This window comes from Orbicella faveolata, unplaced genomic scaffold (genome assembly GCF_042242905.1).
Source record: "Orbicella faveolata isolate gen_17 unplaced genomic scaffold, um_ofav_v1 contig_13, whole genome shotgun sequence".
In the NCBI taxonomy this organism is placed as follows: Eukaryota; Metazoa; Cnidaria; class Anthozoa; order Scleractinia; family Merulinidae; genus Orbicella; species Orbicella faveolata.
The window spans coordinates 7,391,263-7,413,070 of NW_028301540.1; the positions used below are offsets into that span (position 1 = coordinate 7,391,263).

The 21,808-nt window shown below is 39.6% G+C and overlaps 1 protein-coding gene across 8 annotated transcripts in view; it reads left to right on the forward strand.

Annotated features, from left to right (window-relative positions):
• The window catches only part of LOC110069638 (uncharacterized), a 42,730-nt gene that overhangs the window by 20,242 nt on the left and 680 nt on the right, over positions 1-21,808 (forward strand). For 3 of the 8 annotated variants that reach the window (XM_089284391.1, XM_089284390.1, XM_089284389.1), the window contains exons 3-18: positions 5,536-5,630; positions 7,817-8,008; positions 9,043-9,141; positions 9,853-9,970; positions 10,576-10,651; positions 11,586-11,645; positions 12,588-12,731; positions 13,672-13,792; positions 14,333-14,440; positions 14,844-14,914; positions 15,241-15,374; positions 15,662-15,991; positions 16,326-16,397; positions 17,024-17,334; positions 19,592-20,550; positions 21,109-21,275. In XM_089284391.1, coding sequence (XP_089140517.1) covers positions 5,550-5,630; positions 7,817-8,008; positions 9,043-9,141; positions 9,853-9,970; positions 10,576-10,651; positions 11,586-11,645; positions 12,588-12,731; positions 13,672-13,792; positions 14,333-14,440; positions 14,844-14,914; positions 15,241-15,374; positions 15,662-15,991; positions 16,326-16,397; positions 17,024-17,334; positions 19,592-20,550; positions 21,109-21,275 — 3,043 coding nt within the window. In that variant the 5' untranslated portion in view covers positions 5,536-5,549. Of the gene's footprint in view, positions 1-3,307; positions 3,329-5,535; positions 5,631-7,816; positions 8,009-9,042; positions 9,142-9,852; positions 9,971-10,575; positions 10,652-11,585; positions 11,646-12,587; positions 12,732-13,671; positions 13,793-14,332; positions 14,441-14,843; positions 14,915-15,240; positions 15,375-15,661; positions 15,992-16,325; positions 16,398-17,023; positions 17,335-19,591; positions 20,551-21,108; positions 21,323-21,808 lie in introns of those variants that run through there. The other 5 variants (XM_089284392.1, XM_089284395.1, XM_089284396.1 and 2 more) reach the window with 5 other exon arrangements.

Genomic DNA, 21,808 nt, shown 5'->3' on the forward strand with positions numbered 1-21,808 from the left:
GCCAAACAAAACACCTGTTAAATTTAGCTCTTTCCATAGCCTGTTGGCAGAATCACAAGAACATCACAGCCTGTGAGATGTAATTCCAACACTTTGATTTGCTCCGGTTCCAAAGCTTTCTATTTTCAGGGAGCGAGATAGACATTCCTGCAAGACGTCACACATATCTCAAATGTTGACAACATGTTGTCAATGCTCCTAGCATAAGCCAATCATATTTTTGCGTTGTGATAATTCAAACTCTGTGGCTTAGGCTGTAGTCCCTCCTTTCGCACATGCCTCACCCAAAGGATTTCATGCGGCCATTTTTTTCTTGTGGTTTTCTTTTGCGTCACGCATGACAGACTAAGCGAAAGAGTGACTACTTGTAGTCTATTCTTGGTATGTCTGGAGTTAGCTTGCAATGGAGGCTCATGTGGGGGGGATTATCACTAAAAAGAGATGAATTATCATATTTTGCATTTGAAAAGACTCTCTGCATTAGCCTCAGTTGCAAGCTAGTTCCAGTCGAATTAAGAGAATACAAATATAGCATAAACAAGTTTTTTCAGCCCTGCTTACTCTGGCAATCGAGGTACACTGGTACTATTTACAGCTTAGAATATTTTGAAATGGGATCCTGTCACAGGTTTGACACAGTGTTGTGTATGAATGTTGTTGGCCCTGTAATTTTACCATTTTCAGCTCTGTGTGGCAAAGATATTTGTTTGAACTCATCTGAAAGTGTTCATACTTGAATGATTCTTCTGTATATCGATAACTTGTGGTAAGAATCTGGTCCACTTTCTATTTTGCGCATGACTACCTAGGTACATATAGCATGGATCTGGACCTATTTTAGGTTCAGTGATCACCTTACTGTTGTGAACTTAAAAAGCTTTATAATCGAGTGAAGTCTATTTGTTGGTGAAAGTGTGGTTTTAGATTTTGTTGTTTGGAAGTGATCAGGAGGAAAAACAAGGACGATTTGAGATCTCCTCTAGAAATTCAACATCTATGAACCAGTTGAAGTGATGAAATTCTACCTTCATGAGTTTGATGCACCATAATGTTGTTTTAATGAACATGTACTTCTGCAGCATGTGTGGTACTGTATTTGCCATTACTGACTACCTTGTGTTTTGGGAAATCGTCAACTGCTCTTTAGACCAATGGTTTGCACTTTCCTTGTTTGGCTATTTTTGGAGACTGCATCGTTACTGATGCTCACAAATAAATTGTACTTTCCTAACGCTTTGAATGATAGCCATGCCTCTAAATTATGCAAAAAAAAAACAATCTACTGCAGATGGTTCTATAGCATACTCATTTATGGTGTGTTGTGCATGCTGTTATATTTAGAAAGCTGGTTTACATGTTCCCTCTTACTGCTGTTTTACTCTCTGCTATTGTATACCTCTAACTAAAGGTAACTGTAACTTGTAAGCAAGGATTAATCATGCTGGAAGGTTTGATCCACAAGGTTTTTTGGATGCAAGTTTCAAACTTGTCACCTGGGGCAAATATCTAGACTTGATTTTCATGAATGACTGTTCTGGTAGAAATTGGTAGAGATGTAGCTCTGAAAAATTAAGGCTTACTGCTGATGCACAGATTGGTAGACAGATTCAGTGCATGCAAGATTTAGCTGTATGGTGTGACTGTTCCCTTTAAGAGTCTGGTTTCAATTGTTGCTGCTTTCTAAGTGAGAAGCTTAGTTGCTTAAAAGGCTGGGGGACTTTTAATAGTCAAAGTAGCAGTGAAGGCTGTCAAAGCACTTTTAGAACCAGACATACACCTTAATTAATATGTTGAAGTACTGAAACATACTTAGAATTACAGTTCTGATACATATTTGGCTTATTCCTCACTTATAATGCACTTACATGTACATGTAGCATTTTGTGAACATTTAGTGGTTCTTCTTTGTGTACATGAAACAGTACATATTTTTAATTTTTTTTTTTTGAAACTACAAATTGGCTGCAATGTAGTGATTTTTTCTTTTGGTGTGTGGACTGAAAGTATGTGTATTTTAAAGACATTGAACAAACAACCTTTATGTCATATGTTTGTTGGTTTTCTCTCGTACAGACCAAAAAAAACAAACAAACAAAAAACACCGAAAGGATGGTGTCAGCCAGATACATTCATTACCTTGTCGCTACAGAAATTGTTGATTATCGACCAGTAAGTAAAATATCTCTCTGAAAGATTTTATTGGTAGATTGTTATGCATGGCAGGAAAATGAAGAGACATATATAGTGTTACTGTCATCACAAAGTCATCTAGTTGAAAAGCATCTTGAAGAGGAATTCTAAAACAGTTACTGACCCTGGATAAATTTTACATGTAAAACACCAGTGTGTTTCACGAGGTGATTTAATTCTCAATGTCGCCTTTGTTTAAAATCCCAAAGGGTGGTCAAGAGTTCATTTCTTGTTTGAATATAGTGCATGGTGAAACAGAGAGGTGTTAACAGTAGGATCATCGACAAGTCCTGAGATTACATGTATATTGTCTTGACAAACCACGAAACTCTAACAATGATTGTTATTATAATCTATATTTAGTGGCTCTGAATCCAAAGGTTATTATGCAACCTTCTCAAATTTACTTACCTCACTTAATCCTCTTTGAGCTAAGTAGCATTTAAGGCCTCCAGAACCTTCAAATGAGAAACCTCCTCAAAAAACAGGTTTTTTAAAATCAATTTCAGTTTTATTATCTCTTTAAATCAAAAATCCCAAATTGCTCTCTATGACCTTTGTCAAGCAATTAGTTGAATGATTGCAAGGAAAAGTTATTCACGAGCTTGTGTCTTGTCTGGGTTTCAATCTTTCCTCTGGTGCATAGCAATCTATTTTAAGTGTTCGTTTATGGCAGGAATTGATTTGTTGTGGTAACAACGGTCCTGCTAGAATCTTCTCAGGGCATCAAGATAATGGTTTATCCTACATGTAACCATTTGCAAAAATTCAATTAGAAAAGCTGCTTTCTGAGAGGGCCACTTTTCATTTTGAGTGACCACAGTAATTGGGGATCAAGCCAACCCCAGTCTAGAAAATTCTACGGATCTCAAAGACAAGACTTGTCGTGATTATTTATTTAAAATGTTTTGATATAACTTCACCCCTCGTTCAGCCCAGACCTGTGTGCTGCTGAGAGATGAAAGTTGACGAAGGTTACATGAGATGTAAGGGTTTCCGAAAATTGTCAAGCTTGGAGGGTTTATGGTGTTTGATTTCATGCAAGTTGGGTTTTCCAAACTGCAAAGTTGCTCTACGCTTCACATGTGTGGTTATCCTGTTGCATATTTAATCTGTGTGCATTTTACTGCAAACTAAGGTAAATCACGGAACAAGAATTATATTGATATTAGTGGCTGGCTTTGAAGTATCGTTGTTGTCAAAGGATCTAGTTGCTGGTCAATGATTGCAGATTCATTTGAAACTTTGTATTTAAATTTATTTGGATTTTATTTTTGTACAAATTTTACCTGCAGAGAAAGAAGGATTTTATGAATTTCTTTCAAATAACATGTTGCAAACTTGAACTTTGCATGAGGCATGAGTCAGCTTTCCTTCAATTAACAATTTGCAAGTCTTTACATATCCCACATTTTACATAATCTAGAGATAAGCCATTATGCAATTGCTAATTAAATTGACTGAAAAGACAAAAGGTAAAAGGGCTGCAAAACAGCTTTTGAATTTCAAAATCTGGTTTTTTATTCCACTGGTAGAATCAAGACGCTTATATGCAAATAAGAAAAAAAAGGAAAAAGGTTTTGCATCTTAAAGCATTCTAACTCAACTTCAAGTTGTTTGATATGCAAAAATTTACAAATTACAAATTATAGAGCTAGTCTAGACATTGCAACTTTACAAGTAAGATAATGCACTTAGTCCCTTGACATTATATTTGGTGCTTGTGGAATATGAGACCAGTGATATTGATATTGGCCAGCACTATATGTACAACGTAACAAACCTTAATTGAGAGACATCTATGTGTTTTTTTTCATTAATTTTATGAATGCTGTATTGGTTTCAGATTTTCTGCATTTGCAAGCCCTGGCCAATAATAGAATAATTTTCTCTGCTTGACTGTGTTTTCTTGTTTTGGTCATTTCTTATGTATAATTAGTTAATATTGTTTCACAACTGACTGTGGTGTCGTAATATTATTTACGGTGTATTAGCCCTGTGAGGGCACTTATGTGTAAATTGTACTTCTAAAAATTCAGAAAAACTTTTTAATCAGTTTTTTTTAATGTTTAAGTTTAAGTTTTGCCCAGTGATGTGATCCACTTTTTTGTAGCTGTTTGTTATTCTTTATTGCTTTCTTCATTTATACTCGGCATTATAAACCACTGCTTTAAAGGAAATTGAATGTTCCTTTTCTTCTGAATTGGACTTAACTATAAAGAAATATTATTGCGCAATTGAAATATTCAGCCGGATCTAATTTATATGCACTCTTCATAGTTATCAATATTTGACTTGATATATCCACTGTCATGGTTGACAGCCCTTTGATATATTAAACATGACACCTTTAATAACTATTCATTCCAAATGTATTCCAAATGCAACATTTCTATAGTGGTTTAACAATTTCATTCAAATGCCTATTTTTCTGTTGTTCGAATACAACAGTGTACTTGAGTTATCGCATTCTTCAGTGTTTGTTGTATACGGTACATGCAAGATAAGAATCTATGATCGTGATTTCAAAACAACAGGGTATGTGTAATATATAATATCTCTAGTGTATCAGCACATCATCATGTAGTCCAAACTAGAGTGAAATGTTAAACTCAGTTGAGTTCAAAAATGAGGCATTGATCAACATGTTAAGTGGTGCTTAGTTACGCTGTGCCATACATTCTCTTAATAGTAAGTGTCAGCTTTGTAATAATTTTTTCGCTTTTTGTAAACAGGCCTCAACAATCAACATATTGTCCAATTTGGATCTCTAATTATCAACATACATTTTTTGTTGTTGTGTATTAGCTTACACATTCTGAGTTGGTGAATTGATTTAACCTAACCTAGGCGGATCAGAAAAGTGACTTCCTGGTTTTCTGCTAATCCAGGCTTCTAAAGGAATATTTAATAACTGTTTTAGTTGGAATGTTACAAGAAAATGTCTCTTACACCCTGCAATTGAGAGGTGATAATGGAAAATCATTAATATCACAGCTTTGAACATAGATTGTTAATAGTTGTCTGGACAAAAGGTGTACAACAATGAAATACTCCTAACCAGTGGTAACAAGTGGTCTTTCTGGTATATTGCCAAACTACATACATGTACTCAAATTAGTCATACTACTGTTAAGTAGCTCATTGCTTAATAAGTAACAACTAATAACTTTGTAACTTATTATTATATGTACTCTGCAGAAAAAGTTTATGAGATCAGATTTTTTTCATCATCCTAGAACATCGGAGATAGTGGCTGCAAGAAGTCAGCATCTCTCGTCTAATCAACACTGGTTTAAATCTGAATTTAAAGTTCTCACCAGTCGTAAATTGTTTCCTCCACAGAATTGTTCTTTCAGATGATGGATGAAAGATTCCCTTTAGATAATGGTCAAGATATGACAAACCACCAGGAAAACTGCACTCATACACCCTCTGAGGTTAGCTTCTGTCTCAACCCTCCAAGTTAACTTTTTTCCTTAGTGGCCATTTGGCCACTGACTGTTCAGGTTTGGTCGCTAGTGAAAAATTTTAGTCGCCAAAATATATGCATAAATTAATAATTAATTAATAATAAATAATAATCTTATTATTACCTAACTGTATTATTAATAACATTTTCCTTGAACCACCAAGTAAATTGAAGTCCTGTTCAGTGAAAGAACTACCTAATGTTGATTCAAATGTGCTTTTGTTGGAATGATTGATGATCAAATGAAAATGAAAATTAAGATAAAAAGTCACTTCACAAGACACAGAAATATTTGTGTATATCATTTATAATTCACACAACAGGAGCAGTGCAGACGACACAGATTATACCAAGTTAAAATAAGATAGCCTCATTTGCAGCTGAATGGCGGAAAGTTTTCCAATGTTTATCAAGGCGGCATCAAGTTCTTGCTGAGACCATAAAGTGAACACTATTTTCACCTTATCACTTATGAGCTTTTTTAAATGTTCAAGGTCGTTTTCTGCTTGAATAAGCAAACGATATAAAACTGCATCTGAAAGTTAAAGACTGTATTGAACTGGACAGAAAAGTTCACGCTCAAATTGTTTGTCGTTTTGAATTTAATATGCGAACCGCAGAACGCGAATACTCAACGCGAAAATACTTTCACAAGTTTTAGGGCAATCACTAAGATGGATATTTTTTATTGATGAAATCTTTGACTATTTAAAAATAAACCCAGGTTCGTTCACACAAGTGAAATTTATTTACAACTGCAAGCCGCTTTTAATCACAGTTTTTTTTATTTATGGAATCTCCCGTGCTTGTGTTATCAAGTTTGCTGTAAAGTCAAGTATTTTCGTGTCCACTGAAGCAAAATACTTTTCTCAAATACATCTGGATGTTTCTCAAATATAGTGTGGACCCTGTCACCATTGAGCTTTCCAAGCTTTTGCAATTCCTCTGCTTTTCGATGGCAAATGACCGGATTGGGTGCATTGTCTTGCACTTCCAGGTAAAATTGTCATGTGCCAAAGTTCAGTTGAGTGGAACGAATTTCGTCACATCCCAAGCTCAAGTGAATGCAATTCCTTGATCTTTGTTTACCGTGTAACATTTCATTCTTTTCAGTCTCCATTTCTGTTGGTTAAAATCCCACAACAACTAGCTTTGCAAAGTGCATTCTTAATGCTCAGAATGTTTTTCTTTTCGCTCCGGATGATAGTCTGCTCAAGCTCCTGATGCATAGGTCAGGTTAATTTTAGTCGCCAAGCTGGCGACTTGCGTTCTAATTTAGTCGCCAGCTCCAAAATTCTAGTTGCCATGGTGACTAAAATGGTCGCAACTTGGAGGGTTGTGTCTAACTGGCTGTTGGGGTTAAGGTTAGTGGAGGCAGCGTGGCCAGGTGGTTAGGTGGCCTTGAACTGGTCTACCTCCTGCCGATTCTTAAGCCTGTTATGTTTATTTGCAATATTTGTTTCTTTCAGTTTAAGTGGCATGCCTGAAAACTGCTGGTAGCTAGTAGCTAAGTGCATTGACCACTATAAATTCATTTACTTGTTTCTTCTCCAGAGTCAAATCTTAAATAAGTCAGAAACTCTAGGATGTATCCATTCAAACAAATGTTATATAGCACAGCGCCAAGTTGATCAAAGCCCGATTAAGCTAGCCCAGGGTTAGCAAGAATTTTGATTTCAGTTTTGTTGCGTTTTAGTGAGGTTTTCTGCTTATTTTGTTTGGCCTTCAGTTTTGAATTTAAATAATCCCAAACTACACAAAACATAAATTAAGCAGTGAAAAAAAAAATTATATGCATTAGCCAGTAGGTCTTGAGTATCCAACCAAGGCTCTTATGCAAGAACACATCCAGCTTTTTCTTGTCTGCTATATCATTTGCCAATTTTCACATGCATACAGCAGCAGCAGGAGTACATTAGACTTAAAAAGTTTGATCTCGGTTTTGTTGTTAAACTGACCGTTCTTCCAGATCAGGTCCAGGTTGTTATACACAGCCTGTGCTTTTCCTAGTCTTGCTCGAATGTCCTCTTCTGTACTGCCTGACCCTCGTATTTCTTTAATATCTTGCTTGTCAACTTGAGCTTTCTCATTGCATTTTTATTACACAGTATTAATTATTTTTCTCCAATTTTTTTCCTCCTATTTTCTGGTCAGAAATCTAAAAATCCCATTGTCACCACTGCTGAAGCATCCAGTGACGAGAGCACAAAGGCAGAGTCTCCAGAACAGCCTCAGGCTATCACCATGGCAGCACAACCCAAGGCCTCATTAAGCACTGTTCATGTGCAACAGAGCTTCCATGGAATACGATCGTCAATCCCAGTGCTTACTCATTCAGCTTCTGAGGTAAGATTTCTGTTAAACTAAAGTTTACATGCTCTTTCTAAGAGAATAAAGTAGCTTTGAGTTGAGAGCAAGGTGTCAGATTATGACAGTCACAGAAGTGGGTTACAATGAGGGATAAATCAAGCACATACATGTACTAGTTATCCTTATATCTAGACACATTCAATGATGGAGTGACTCTCATGTGACTTTGAAAAAGTGTTATAAATCCTGGCTGGCCAGTGGTGATTTGTTTCAGCTGTTAGTAATTGAAATTGTTAAAGATATCTATTGGTAAAGATGAGAGTTTGGCACATCACAATACTGAAAAGTGACTGGTATCAAAAAGTATAAATGTTTTTGATAAATTAGTAACTTGCTATAGGGAGTGTCGAAAAGTAATTGGTTTTGCACTTACTTCACTACCTGATTGGCTTAACAAAACTCACGGCACTCTTTCATCCAATCAGAAGTAAAACCAAAACCAATCACGATTCGCTCACATGCTTTTTCCCGCACTTTGCGTCAGCTACATGCAACCACTTCAAGCTTTGATTGGTTCACTGGAATGCCTATGTCCTTTGTGATTGGCTAGAGTGATTACTTTAGCTTCGGTTGTATGACACTCAATTGAAAACCGCTCTGTACTCGTTACGGATTTTGTGCTGCACATTCACTACATCAACCAAAAGCCATCATGCTCTCCTGTCCATTGTTTCTGAAACCTATCACATTGCTTGCATCTAGTTCCTTTGTCGTTGTTGTTTTCCGTGTTCACTCTGCATTTTTTTCATGGTTGACCACACAAAAATTGCCCTTACTAATAAAGAGTATTTTCACTAGGGGAAAATTTTTTGTATCGATGCACCTCAAAATTCTTTGAACTACAGTGTACCGTAAAAAAAAAAATGCTTGTTGGTCAGTAAGGATATGTGATATTTTAAGCTTATTATAAAGGAAGCCTTTCACAGGGTAGTAGCTGCTGCGTGATGTTATTCTTACCATTAACTGACCACTGTCACATTACATAAGATTATTTTCTTTTCACTCTACAGCCCACTTACCATCATACAAGGAAAACTCTTGTGCGAAGTGCTGCTGTGACGAGTGTGCCTTCACCCCCGCCCTCGCATTACCCAGATGAGGTCACAGAGGTGTGAAATATTAACCATTCAAGTAAATGAAATGTGGTACTAGCTCCCCAGTTTAAGTTTCCCTGGGTTCTCAATATTCTTCTGAAGGTTGTCAGTCATACTGTGTTTTATTTAGTTGACACGGTATGTTTCTTTGGAAATCTGCAAAGCTGATTGGTTCTCCCATTGTTGTCTATTTAACAATAACACTAAGAGGCTGAGCTTTCTATGAGCAAATAGTCAATTAGGCATAGCTGAGATTACAGCACAAAATCTACAATTGTGTATTTTTAAGCCTAAAACTAAGAATAATTCAAGTTTTAAGAGCAGCATGCACCTGATTGAACGTCTTTTGGCAATTAGTAGAATTCTACTGGTATACTAATGCAAAGACTGCAATCTCACTGGCTGAGGTACTCATTTACCATCAGCCATTAGAGTGCAGTTTGTTTTTGAAAGGGAAAATTATTCTTGATCTGTGGCTTACAAAATACCAAGATGGAAGATCCTATAGAGTATCTACTAATGCAATTAGACTACTCACAATGGTAACTTTTCATAAGCTGAACTTGGCTGCACCTTGCTGGTTATTATTAGCTCATACAAAACTTGGTATCATAAGGTTGTTTCTTTCAGGATTTGGTACAATATGGAAATTTATCCTTAATTTCCCTACATTTGAGACTTATTTTTGGAACTTTGCAGTACTTGTATGTCCTTTTGCCTTTCCAGGGAACACCTCCTTACAAGAATACAAGTTTTGATTCCAGTGACAGTGGGATAGCAGGAGAGTTACCACCCAGACTGGAGGCACTGGGAAGAACTTCTAAACAGAGTTCACTTTCCAGAGGTAAGTCTAATAAATGTACATGGAATTGATTTGTTAAGTATCACTGTCACCATTGCTCAAAATGATTTCATGCCATTTTCTGGCAATGATTCACTGAGCAAAAATATATAAAACATAGCATCCGGATTGTTAATTTGCACACATGTCTACACTGTTGTGGTTGAACTACATTTCTAAATATTGAAAATAAGTGAACTGATCAACATGACACGAGTGCGGGACAAAGAAAAAATCTGGGTCCCTGACAGGAATCGAACCCATGACCTCCTGAACACTTGGGGGGGGGGGGGGGGCGGGGGAGGGGGAAGGGACACTTTATCCACTGAGCTACGAGAGAATGCTGATCAGTTCACTTTTCTCATTTCATTACCGAGCATAAAATTAGCTCTATTGTAGTCAATGAGGTGTAGCTGAAAAAAATAAATTTGCTCAATCCACTGAGCTACTTAGCTACGAGAATGTTGATCAGTTCACTTTTCACATTTCATTACTGAGCATAAAATTCACCATCTTTATTCACTTATCACAGTTCTAGGGAAGGAAAAGAGAGTTTGAGTTCATGTTGAATGAATTTTGTAACTGTGTACTTTCATCTGTTCTTGCAGATGGCTCTTTTGAATACACAGATTCGACAGGCACTGACCTCCATGATTTTATTATAAAGACTTTAAAGAATCCAAGGTTAGCTTGCTCAATGCCCTTACTATAACATACAATACATGTACATGTACTACTATAAGTCTGACAGGTGTAACCTGGCTTGTAGAAATCTGAACATTTTGACCCCCAAATCTAATTAAATCAGTTTCTTGTCCTTGACACTCGCTTGTAGCCTACTACTTTGGGCTCATCGCACAATCTATGTCACGCATTCTTCCTCCCGCACAAACACGGGGAGGAAGATTGCATGACGAGCGCAAAGAGCATCTGTGTAGGAGGCTAACTCACTACTGAGTGGCTTGCAATAATTTCTGTGACAGTGGCAACCAACCTTGCAGTTGTTCATGACAGAAAGCACTTTGTTTGCGTGGTCTGAGCTACATAGATGGAACCCTGTGAGATAGAGATTCCCTTCTGAGAGATGAAAGGTCCCCTCTCAAGTCTCACCAAGCAGAGAGAGAAGGGGATCTCTCGCAGGGGACACAGACGGCCATCTTAGTAATGAATGCTGATAGCTCAGTTAAGGTTATCAGTTCAAGTTTGTACAGTGCTATCTTTTCTTCTTGGGATCTTGCACAAGTTCATGTCTTGCAGCAGCTGATTTTAAGGTAGATTATGTGCAGGCAGGAATCTGCATGCAGATGGACTTGTCTCTCTGGGCTGAAACTGTCCAGTTTTTTGTTTCTGCAAATACATGTACTGTAACCACATGCAGTAATACCCAAGATGCTTGCCTGCAATCAAATCATGTTTGAAACAGGGATGCTAAAAGCAAGGTCAAGAAAATTTTATGAATTAGAAGTTGCAGAGATTTTGACCTTCTCTGGTGCTTGCTAAAACCGTCAGCTTCCATTCTTGTCTGCTTTGATTCTGAGGCGTGCTACATGTACCAAAAGGAACTGTCATAAGGGATAAAGTTACTCAACTAACAGTTCTCTTCGTTCTCAATTCTTAGGGATCGAAAATTTCTTATGAGACTTGAACAGGACTTCCTGAATTTTATTCCAGAACCAGCGTAAGTGGAATAATTCTCATGGCAACGATGTATGGTTTACGAAAAGCAGTGAATAACTTTTTTAAAAAGACTCGCTGACTGTCGAAATGCGCAGCATAGAAAAGTTTTGGTTTTCCTGAGAAAGATAGACTGCCAGTGATTTGGTCACGCACGAGTTCTTTTTTTTATAAGAATATATTTTATAAGAATATCGAGGCTGAAAATTCATGTGTTGAAAATTTGTAAATACAAGACAATTATAGTTCTGAACTAAACTGTATGAAATACTTCCTTTCTCTACGCAGCAAAACTAGCCAAAGAGCACCAAAAACAGCACTAGCCGTATGTTCGACGCTAGTTATGTTTCTGCAAGAAGTTATGTGCTTCATATCACAGTGCCTTCAGACTGGCTCCAAAATTACTTTAACACCATCCAGCCACCAAATACATTCTAAAACAGAAATGTCATACTCTATAATCTAAGAAAAATCACAAGAATACTTTCAGCCTAAAATCGGCAGAAAAATTTAAGAATATTCAGCCTCGGCTTGAAACAACAATATTCTTATAAGAAAGGGTGTAAACTAAAATTGGAAAAAAATAAGATTGCAGGGCAAGATAACTCAAGATATAACATTTGTGACAAAGCTCTTTTGTTATGATTGAGCTTCTTTGTTTTGGATGAATTTTCCAAAGAAAATGATATACTTGTAAACCAGTGTAGTTAATGTCGGAAATCATGATTTCACCGACCCACCATCATTTTTGGTGTTGCTGTTTTAGTTGTCCTTGGTGACATTCTTTTCTTCTGTTTTATGCACAAACGAAACTTGCGTGGGTCATGAAAAGAGGGGGGAAAATAATTAAGATTCATAGTTTATAACAAGAACCAAGCTATCAGGTTAATAATCTTGATGTCAAGAAGATTGTACTTGAATTTCTTAGTGCATTTTGCTTTTTCAGCAGTCTCTTCCTCCATTACCCACCAATGACGTCATACCATCGCATGATCGTGCACCGAGTTGCGGCGTATTTTGGTATGGATCACAACGTTGATCAACAAACTGGAAAATCAGTCATCATAAACAAGACAATTAACACAAGAATGTACGTACAACTCGTCAAAAACATAATTATTTAAAGGAGCTCCGTCGCAGTTTGCGCATTTGAGAGCCTAAATTTTTCAAATTTGTCGTTTGTAATCGGTGTTGATCTTTTCCATCCTCAACCATCCTTGTTCCAATCCTTTATGGTTTATTATTATCTCTCTGGTGTTTTTCTATCAGTTTTCCTTCAATTTAAGATGATTCCCTGGTAAAAGAACCCGCCATAGATTTCCGATGAAATTTGGTATGCTGATGTTACAGGACAAGGAGATATTAAAAACGTAGTAAAAAGAGGGGGCCACCGTGCTTGTTTTCACGCCACAGTGCTTACAAATACAGTTATTTAGGCGACTATTGGTAATCTCCGTGCGCAGCAAATAAGCTCGATTATTTTTCAATGCAGCGTGTTATATCACACAGAGTTTAACTTTCTTTGATTGTTTTTTCATCTACGTCCCAGAAAAAATGTCTTCAAATACCCTGCATTTTTTATCCTTTAAAGGAAACATAATTTGCACTGTTTAGCCCGTTATGTCTCCCTCTGTAGAATTTATTTCATTTGCCAAAAAAGTAGCCATAGATTTCTGCTATTTTTTTTCTCGGTTATTGAGGATATTGTTCTCATTGAAATTATGAAATAAAAAGTGGGGGTCACAGTGCTCGTTCAAGAGAAAAGCAGCATTTATTTTGCTATCGAGCTTAGTTTGAGGGAAATCTCTTACGTTTTGTACGCGCGCGCGCTCATGTGCGCGCGCTAATGACGCGAATATCGTGCGCAATAGGGATGCGCAATGCAATACTAAGGAATCACCTTAAAGGTCATTTTGTTCGTGGCCAAATTACCGTAACTAAGCTCCCTTATTAGACATTATTTACGTGGAAGAGAGGGTCTATGGTGTTCGTCGTCTCAAAAACCATTTTGTAATTTTGATCATTTGCAGACCTGAAAGCAGATTTTTAGAGTTGATACCCAGAGAAGAATCAGAGGACTCAGAGAGCGCCATACCACGATTAATTCTTAAAAGACAGAATACTCCTTCAGACGATAGTACTCCTCCAAAGGTGAAAAATTTCTTACAGTTCTTTGGCATGCTGCAGAATAAGTCCCGACTTGCATGTCCGCCTGATACATATATGTTATTTGCCGGCCGGGAGATCCGTGTTGGGCCACGGGCCGTACTTAAAACCGACCAAGACCGGCAAAGAACGTGGTTATTTTTTTCTCTACGGTACTACTTTGAGAGCAACTTTTGTGCTGAATTTTAATTAAAGCCGTTCAGTTCAAATCTAGCGTACAAGTGCGTTTGAAATTTTGAGCGCAAAAAGCGATAAAGTTTGCACAATTTGTAGGGCTGATTTTGTAATTGGTTGACTCTATGTTGAATGTTTACATTTTACGATGTTGTAAGCTTTAAAAAAAAAAGCTTGAAAAGTTGACGAAGTTGGAAATGTCGCAGCGGTCCTCACTCGGGGTCCGGATGGGAAAATCAGGACCGCTGGAGCGCGCGCGATCAGCCAATCATATTCAAGGATTAAGGATTCCGGACCGCTGAGAAGCTGGAGAAGAAAAATAAATGCTGATAAGTTTTGTCACTGTCGTAGATTGATAGCCCTGTTCTTATACATTCTATGGAGGATAAACGCTCAAAATCGATTGAAGAAAGAGAAGAGGAATACCACAAAGCCAGGGAAAGAATATTTAATCAAGATGTGAGTTTCTCTTACTGCCTGTTGTAGCACCTCCGGTCTTAGTACTGTCGCTCTCATATACACACATGCTTGTAATTAATGATAGAACGGTTTTCAACTGAGTCTTGTAAAACCAAAACCAAACCAATTAATTGCTTACCAATTGGACTACTTAGCCAATCTCAAACCGTAGTAAAACCTCAACCAAAACCAAAGTAATGTCTGATTACTTTCGACACTCGATTGAAAATCGCTCTATACAAAATAATGCAATATGTTTGGGTTATCATTACGAAATTATGAAAATAATGATGTAAGACTTTGAAGTGCGCAATGTTCTAGAAGTCGGAGCATGTTTTTGCTTGAATGTGATTTTTTCTTGCATTGTTTTCGTCTTAGTTGAAGCTATTTTTTCTTGTCTTAGTCAATTTCATCACAGTCTTCGCAGTCGTCAAAAGGTGATGCTGATCTTGTGCCACCACAACTCTTACAAAGGTAACATAACGCCTAGAATAAAAAACGTTTTGTAGTGTCCATGATTAGTAGGACTGGTTTAGGCATGCTAGAAGTTTGACATGTTTACGAAGTTGCTAAATTTATTATTAGCTCTGCCGGAAAACAAGTTGTGTCTTGTTTCGATAGAAGATATGAGACATTTTACCTTAGTTCCAGTGAATAAGAACTATTGCAAAATAAAATAATCTGACCACTTACGTGATGCAACTCGTAACTTGAAAAAGAGGACATTTTTTTTCCTTGCGTTTTTTTTTTTGGGAGTTGGGTTTCTTAGCTTCTAATAATGTGTTGAACATTTTCTTCAGGGAAGACATTGAGGATGTTGATGAAGTTGTTGGTGTTGAGGAGACACCGGAGAGGCTCCCAATCAGTAAAATAGGCAAATCAAAATCCGAGGAAGTAGATGTGCCAAGCGACAGGTCCACAACAGGGACAACAGGTGAGAAAACCAAGCTCGATACACATTGAGATTGACTACTAACGGTGACTGTCGGCATTTTAACCCCTTCGCTCCAGATGGGATTTTCAAATGAAAGCTACTGTAATTAGCTGATAAGTACATGATGGCGCTGTTTATTGTGCTGTACAAAGGGGTTCTCTATTTCCCCCCTCCCCGGGGGGGAGGGTGTTTACAGGTTACTGCATACAAGTATTGCCTTAGCTACATACTATCTCAGAGCCTGTGAATGGAGCATGTTAAAACATCTTAACACCATCTTATTTCAGGCATTCGAATCATGACCAACAAACCATTCATAAGGTCCAGCAGTAGTCCTGGTGTTAGCAATCTAAGCGCTTCCCCTGCCTTTGAGCGTGTGTCTACTTCCGCTCGCCGAGGGTCGGATGGAAGCCAGAGGCCTAGTCAGCGTCATGTTTCCAGCTCACAGACTGTCGTGTCAGCACCAATACCTTACTGGGCGGCAGAAGGGGTCCCTTTTGTTGCTCATAATCTACCTTCTGGGGAAGTCCAGATGATGCCTGTTCAAGCGGCACCTCCTGGAATGCAAGGGATGGTGCCTGTCATGGCCGGACCAACTGCCGCGTCACAGCAACCTGGTAAATACGTTTATTGTGTATTTCAGATCGTACATCGACTTTTATTGGCCACACTTCAGTTCTGTAGTTAGTTGGTGATTGTGCACGTAAGATCGTTTATTAATCCGCAGCTAACATTGAAGGTGTTCATTTTGTTTTCTGTAAGCTCTGAAAGGCCAAGGTTCGTCAACTTTTACTTAACTGCACTTTTGCAGGAATTGTTAAACTATGGTCTAACGCACATTCGTACATCAAGGGAGAATTCCTTAGTTAGGACTTTTCTCTCATCTCTTCTACGTTTTTAGGCAATTTTTTTTTCCTTCGTTTTACAGTACTTTTTTTCTATTTCATTTAGCGGGTGGAGTGTTGTGGTCTATGCCTCAGGAGCCGGTACAGCACGGGGTGATGCTTATAAACCCCAATACAGGTATTGCCGAACTCGGATTTACCTGCCCCAGCCACCTTCCTCTCCTTAGCGTGTAATGTTTGATTCAGTGCCTTGATTATTGAGTTTGTTGTTGGTTCACGCCTTGCTCCGAGGGTTTTTCTCCGGGTTCTTTGGTGAAAAGTAACGATAAACCTCCTACGTGGCCTTTCTTTTGTCCCATTTCGGTTTGTTTCCTTCCATGCTAAAGTTGTATAGGAACCCTAAGGGTAATACCTTAGAGCTTTGGTCTGTGCATACTTACTGTTCTTGTGGGAGGCGCGGTTGCGGCGTTGGACGCTGGAGCAAGCGGTCTATGTTCTAAACGCTGACCAGGGTTATTGTGTTGTTTTCTTTGGTTAGACGCTTTGTTTTCTCGCTACCCTTCCCCACCGGTATTGACAAACTGTTAAGGATACCTGTCCAAACGCTGGAGGAGGGTTTGGGGGGAGGGGGGGGGGGGGGGTGTAACCTGCTATGGACTAGTATCCTATTCCATTCCTGGGAAGTAACAATACTCCCGGGCCCTTTAGGCCACGAAAACCTGGTTTATTTCCACCCAGGTGGGGGAGTCAACCTGTTAGCAGACGTTTTATGCGTGCCAATTTAAACGTTGACCTTTTTTTCAGGCACTCCTCTGCTAGGGCCTGACGGGAATCCGCTGGTTATGCAGCCGAGCTACCAACAAGTCATGGTCAAACAAGGTTCAACACCAGGCTACACTCCGCCATCTTCAGTCCGAGCCCCTGTTCAAGGTGCACAGCAGCCTTCCGCAGTAGCACAGCCGCAACAACAACAGCAGCAACAGCAACAACAACAACAACAGCAGCAGCCTGCTGTGAATTCTGGCCAAATTGTTATGCCGCAGTATGTCGGTGTACCACAACCGATGTATGTGATGCCAGCTAATGGGCGGCCTCCTTATGCGCCGCAACAGGCTGTAAGTTTTCCAAATCAGTTTCCGTCTTCTTCACAAATGTACTCTCTGTCTAGAGATTTCAGTTCACTCTCGTTTAAAAAGTTTTAGTTTTCCGCAGTAGTGCAAGCTCCGTTTCTTTTTGTTGTAGAAGGCAATAGGCAGCAGATAATGTAAATAGTTCAGTCAGAAAGCAGAATCAGTAGGTAGTAATCTTCAGGTGTTGCAAGTTATCTTTGCGTTTTTGACGTATTTATAGTGTATTTCGGATGTAACCAGTTGTTTCGTCACCTCCAAAGCTTTTACTCTCGATAAAGTCTTAAATTTTAGAATAAGTTTCAAGAGAAACTGTCCGTAAAGTCGCGAAACGAGCAGCAAAGATGCTTTATTTTATAGGAGGACCAATTTTAATTGTTGATAATAAAGTGTGTCAATAAAAAGGATTCTTCACCTCTGTTACATTACCATACGTAATTACGGACAACATCCACGAACGCGAACTGAACTTTCTTTAGGCAGCGAGAGGCTGACGTGACATGACGTGACGTGTGACGTGACGTGGCGTAGTATTGCCATCGATCAGATTAGAACGAAAAAAAAAAGCGGTGTCATTTTACGCAGGTCTTGGTAGCAGAGACACTGAACCTTTGGACAAAACCTTCTGACCTAAATCGCCAAAGAAGGGAGAGCTACAATATTGAGCCGTTGTCAGTGTTTTGTTTGTTTTGCTCAATGACAAAAGCGTGGGTTACATTTTCAGTAGTCCTGATTGGTGAAATCGGCTTTTGAACAAACTAGCCTTGCGCAGAGTTACCCGGACTTGAAGCTGTGTGAGAGAAAAACGTTGCCCGCTATTTCGTTCCACGGCCACTGAAATTCAACTCTAAAATGTTTGACGATTTCAAAGTTTAGATCAGCGCAAGTCTTGTTTTAGTACTGACCTGCAGATAGGCAAACTGCTGTAGATGTGATCCCTCCCCATCCCATCTCATTCCCGACATGGTGAGGCATGTGCAAGAGTAGGGAACGACTTGTCTACACCCAAACTATTGTTGGTTTTTTTTTAACCTCGAATGTGCCCCAGTGGGAAATTGTCCCTCTTGTGTAGATATGTAGCTTGTAGTTAGACAGAAACCAGAGAATAGCAAGGTTCGGGTTTTCACTGGGTTGATCAAATATCTAACAGAAAAAAAAAAATCTGCATACTTTATCAGTCACGTTCACAGATGATGAGGGCAAAGAGAATTGGTCCGCGCGGGGATATGGGGTTTTGTACCATGTCATAGAAGATACAGCCAATCAGAATACTGGAACGCCGTTGTATATTCGACGGTATCACATCCAACCTTCCCATCATGCGCTGCGCGTATTTCGCCTTCATTGTGTTGACCACTGTATTTTCCATGGCATGGATTAAAATAGTTCTGCAACGTTCTTTCGTGGTACACCATGCAATATCCCATTTGTCCCTTTGTATTTTCTTTGGATACAAATTCGCCGAAAGGCTCGTCTGTATACCGAGAAAATAAAGGTCACTCGTGGGATGTTCCATGTTATACCACAAGAAAAGCGTTGCTTTAACATGTTCTCCAAATTTAAAACAGGTCGGTGATTTTGGACAAGATCCTTTGAAACAATTGTTCCCCGAAGAAGAAAATGTTAATGCAATATAAGAGATGGGAATAAAGAAGCACCCTGAACAATCCTAGTATAATGGACGCTCGTTATCTTTTCACAGCGATCACAAATTGCCGTTATTGCAGTTATCAGTGGTTTGAAACACAAACGAGGTTTAAGGGTCCATTCTTTCTTATTATATGTCTAGCTTCGTGAGCGGGCACGATGAACCAAATCCTGCACTGTGATTGGCTACCCGAGCGGGAAAGATGGCGCTATCTTGCCCGCTTGAGATAACTTGCTGCGTCCCATGAGAAAAGTTTGGTCTTTATTCCATATAATAGATTCTTTACTAACCAAGCTTCATTGGTCAAGATGGCTGGATATTGGCCAAATTCTTTTGGCGTGGTAAAAGACCTCGACTCCGTCTCGGTCCATAAACGTGCAAAAAGAAAAACTTTGCGAGTTTACAGCCATCTTGATCAATAACCCATATTTGCTTCCCTTTCGCCTCCCTTGGATTACGTTTTAAACAAAAAAAATCTATTTGACCGCTTTCCAAACTCCCTGGAATAACAGCGATTAAGCCCGTCCTTACAATATGGGAAGTGAGGATTAATTTGGGCGGCTTCACTCGCGAATGCTAGTATTTCTTCCTCTTCAGGGATCAGAGCACACGCCGGGAAGTCATTGGCCAGGATCTGGGCAGACGGTGGCGCCAGGCAATCCGGGATATCAAGACATGACCGCCCAATTTAGCGGGCTTAGTCTGTCGGGACAACAGGCCGCTTTAGACTCCACTGCCTATCACCATCAACAACAATACGCCGAGTCGGGCGTTCCAAGTTCAACTCGTACCACATCACCAATGTACGTGAGCAGTGTCACGCAAGCTGGCGTGACAGGTCAAATGCAATACGTTGTGTTACCGCATTCTGGCATGCAGTCTCAAGTGAGGCCATTGATTCAAGGCCAAACTTACGGCGGACAAGCGGCTCCTCAGGCCGCCTCCCCGCAGCAATACCAAGGTTACGTTGTGTCGCCAACTCAAACGCCTTACCAGCAATTCCCTTACGGTACCATACCCAAAGATGTCACATCCTCAGTCATTCAACAACACGCCCGCTCTCAAACACCACCCACCCCTCCTCAGACGGCGTCGCCTGCCCTTACGAACCAGTTTATGTCGCAGCAACAACATCCCCAGGCACAGCTGACATTTTCATCACAGATTCCTCAACAGTCGCCACAACAGACGCACACTACCCCATATCAGCAACAAGCCACCTCACCCCACACCCCACAACAGCTTCTGCGACCGATGGTACCAGTAGTCATTCAAGGAGGTCGAGGAGTTGCTATGGCAACTGCCGTTGGACAACAGGGTCCAGTCGGTACTCAGTTCCAACAACCTCCGGTACATGTACAGGCACAGTATCCGTCTAATCAGAGGAGAATATATAATATTGATAGACGCTTACCTAAGGCAGGGGACATTTACAGCTCGGACGCTGCTGTCATGCAGGGCTCCCATTCTTTGGTGTCCTACGGTGATGGCACCATACCGACTGGATACGACATTCAGGGAGAAAGGGGCCAGTACAACCAGTACCAATATCAAAGGTATGTTCTTAAATGAAGGTTGCCTGTCTGTCTGTCTGTCTGTCTGTCTCTCTGTCCTTTTATCTGCCCGCCTGCCTGCCTGTCTGCCTGCCTGTCTACCTGCCTCTCTGTTTGTCTACCTGCCTATCTACCTGTCTGTCTGTCTGTCTGTCTGTCTGTCTGTCTGCCTGTCTGCCTGTTTGCCTGCTTGTCTACAGCAGCACTTGACATAGAGTTAAAAGTCTCATTACCAGGTTTAGTCATGTAATGTAAATAACCCTGCTGGGAAATTTTCGTTTCAACTGATGACGTTTTACGTAAAATGATTAGTTCTTGTTTATACGACTTGTCTTGAGTTTGAATAACTTAACGATTGGTCAAGGCAAATCATTTTTGTTTAAACTAATCAGAAGCAGAAATCTCAAACTTGCGGTCACTTGACTTCAACGCGTTCTCCCGCGCTTGGTACCGGTTGCATGATTTTGATTGGTTCCTTAGATTATTCTTGTTTGTGATTGGTCAGTTTGATCAGCTCAGTGAAGTCACGTGGCGATTTTTCTTGTTATTCCTTCTTTTCAGATATGGTTCCCCTGCTCAGTCTGCAAACGCGTCGGGAAGTCAGTACCAGCCCTATAACAAACCAAAAAATAAACAGTACAAAGACCGGAGGGGCAGTCCCCGGGGTCAGCACCAGGACACGGGTAAAAAACACGGCCGAAAAACTCCCGAGTCCGAGAGGACGACAGGTGAACAGTGAAGAACAGTGGATTTTAATGGCCATACGTTTTAATGTGTATGTGTTTTTTAAGAAGGATTTTACGTCTTGTGTTCTTGTCTACGACCCTCCGAGTAGCCTTTTGCCTCTGTGTCAAACCGGGTCTCCATGCGATTCCATTCATTTGACGATGTGTTTCACCTTCACGTTCTTTTTCAGGCGAATAAAAGTGATTTTGATAAGAAGTTTTGTTCGTGGAGCCATTTAAAACGGAGGCAAAAGAAAACTCGGAATGGCCTATTCTCGTACACCCTTACACAATCTAACCAATCCCGGAGGGTGATTAACATCCAGTTTCTCATTAAGCTTTTCATTAAGCTAAATATGTCGTGGTTGTTAAGGAGAATTGATATTTTGAATGTGGAGCCGAAAAACTTGTCGATAACACAGCACTTCGCCATCAAGAACAGCCACCTTTCATTGAAACAACACGGAGACAAACTCCCTGTACGATGCTTGGGACACCAGATATATTTCTTGATCTTGAATTGACAATAATTTAAT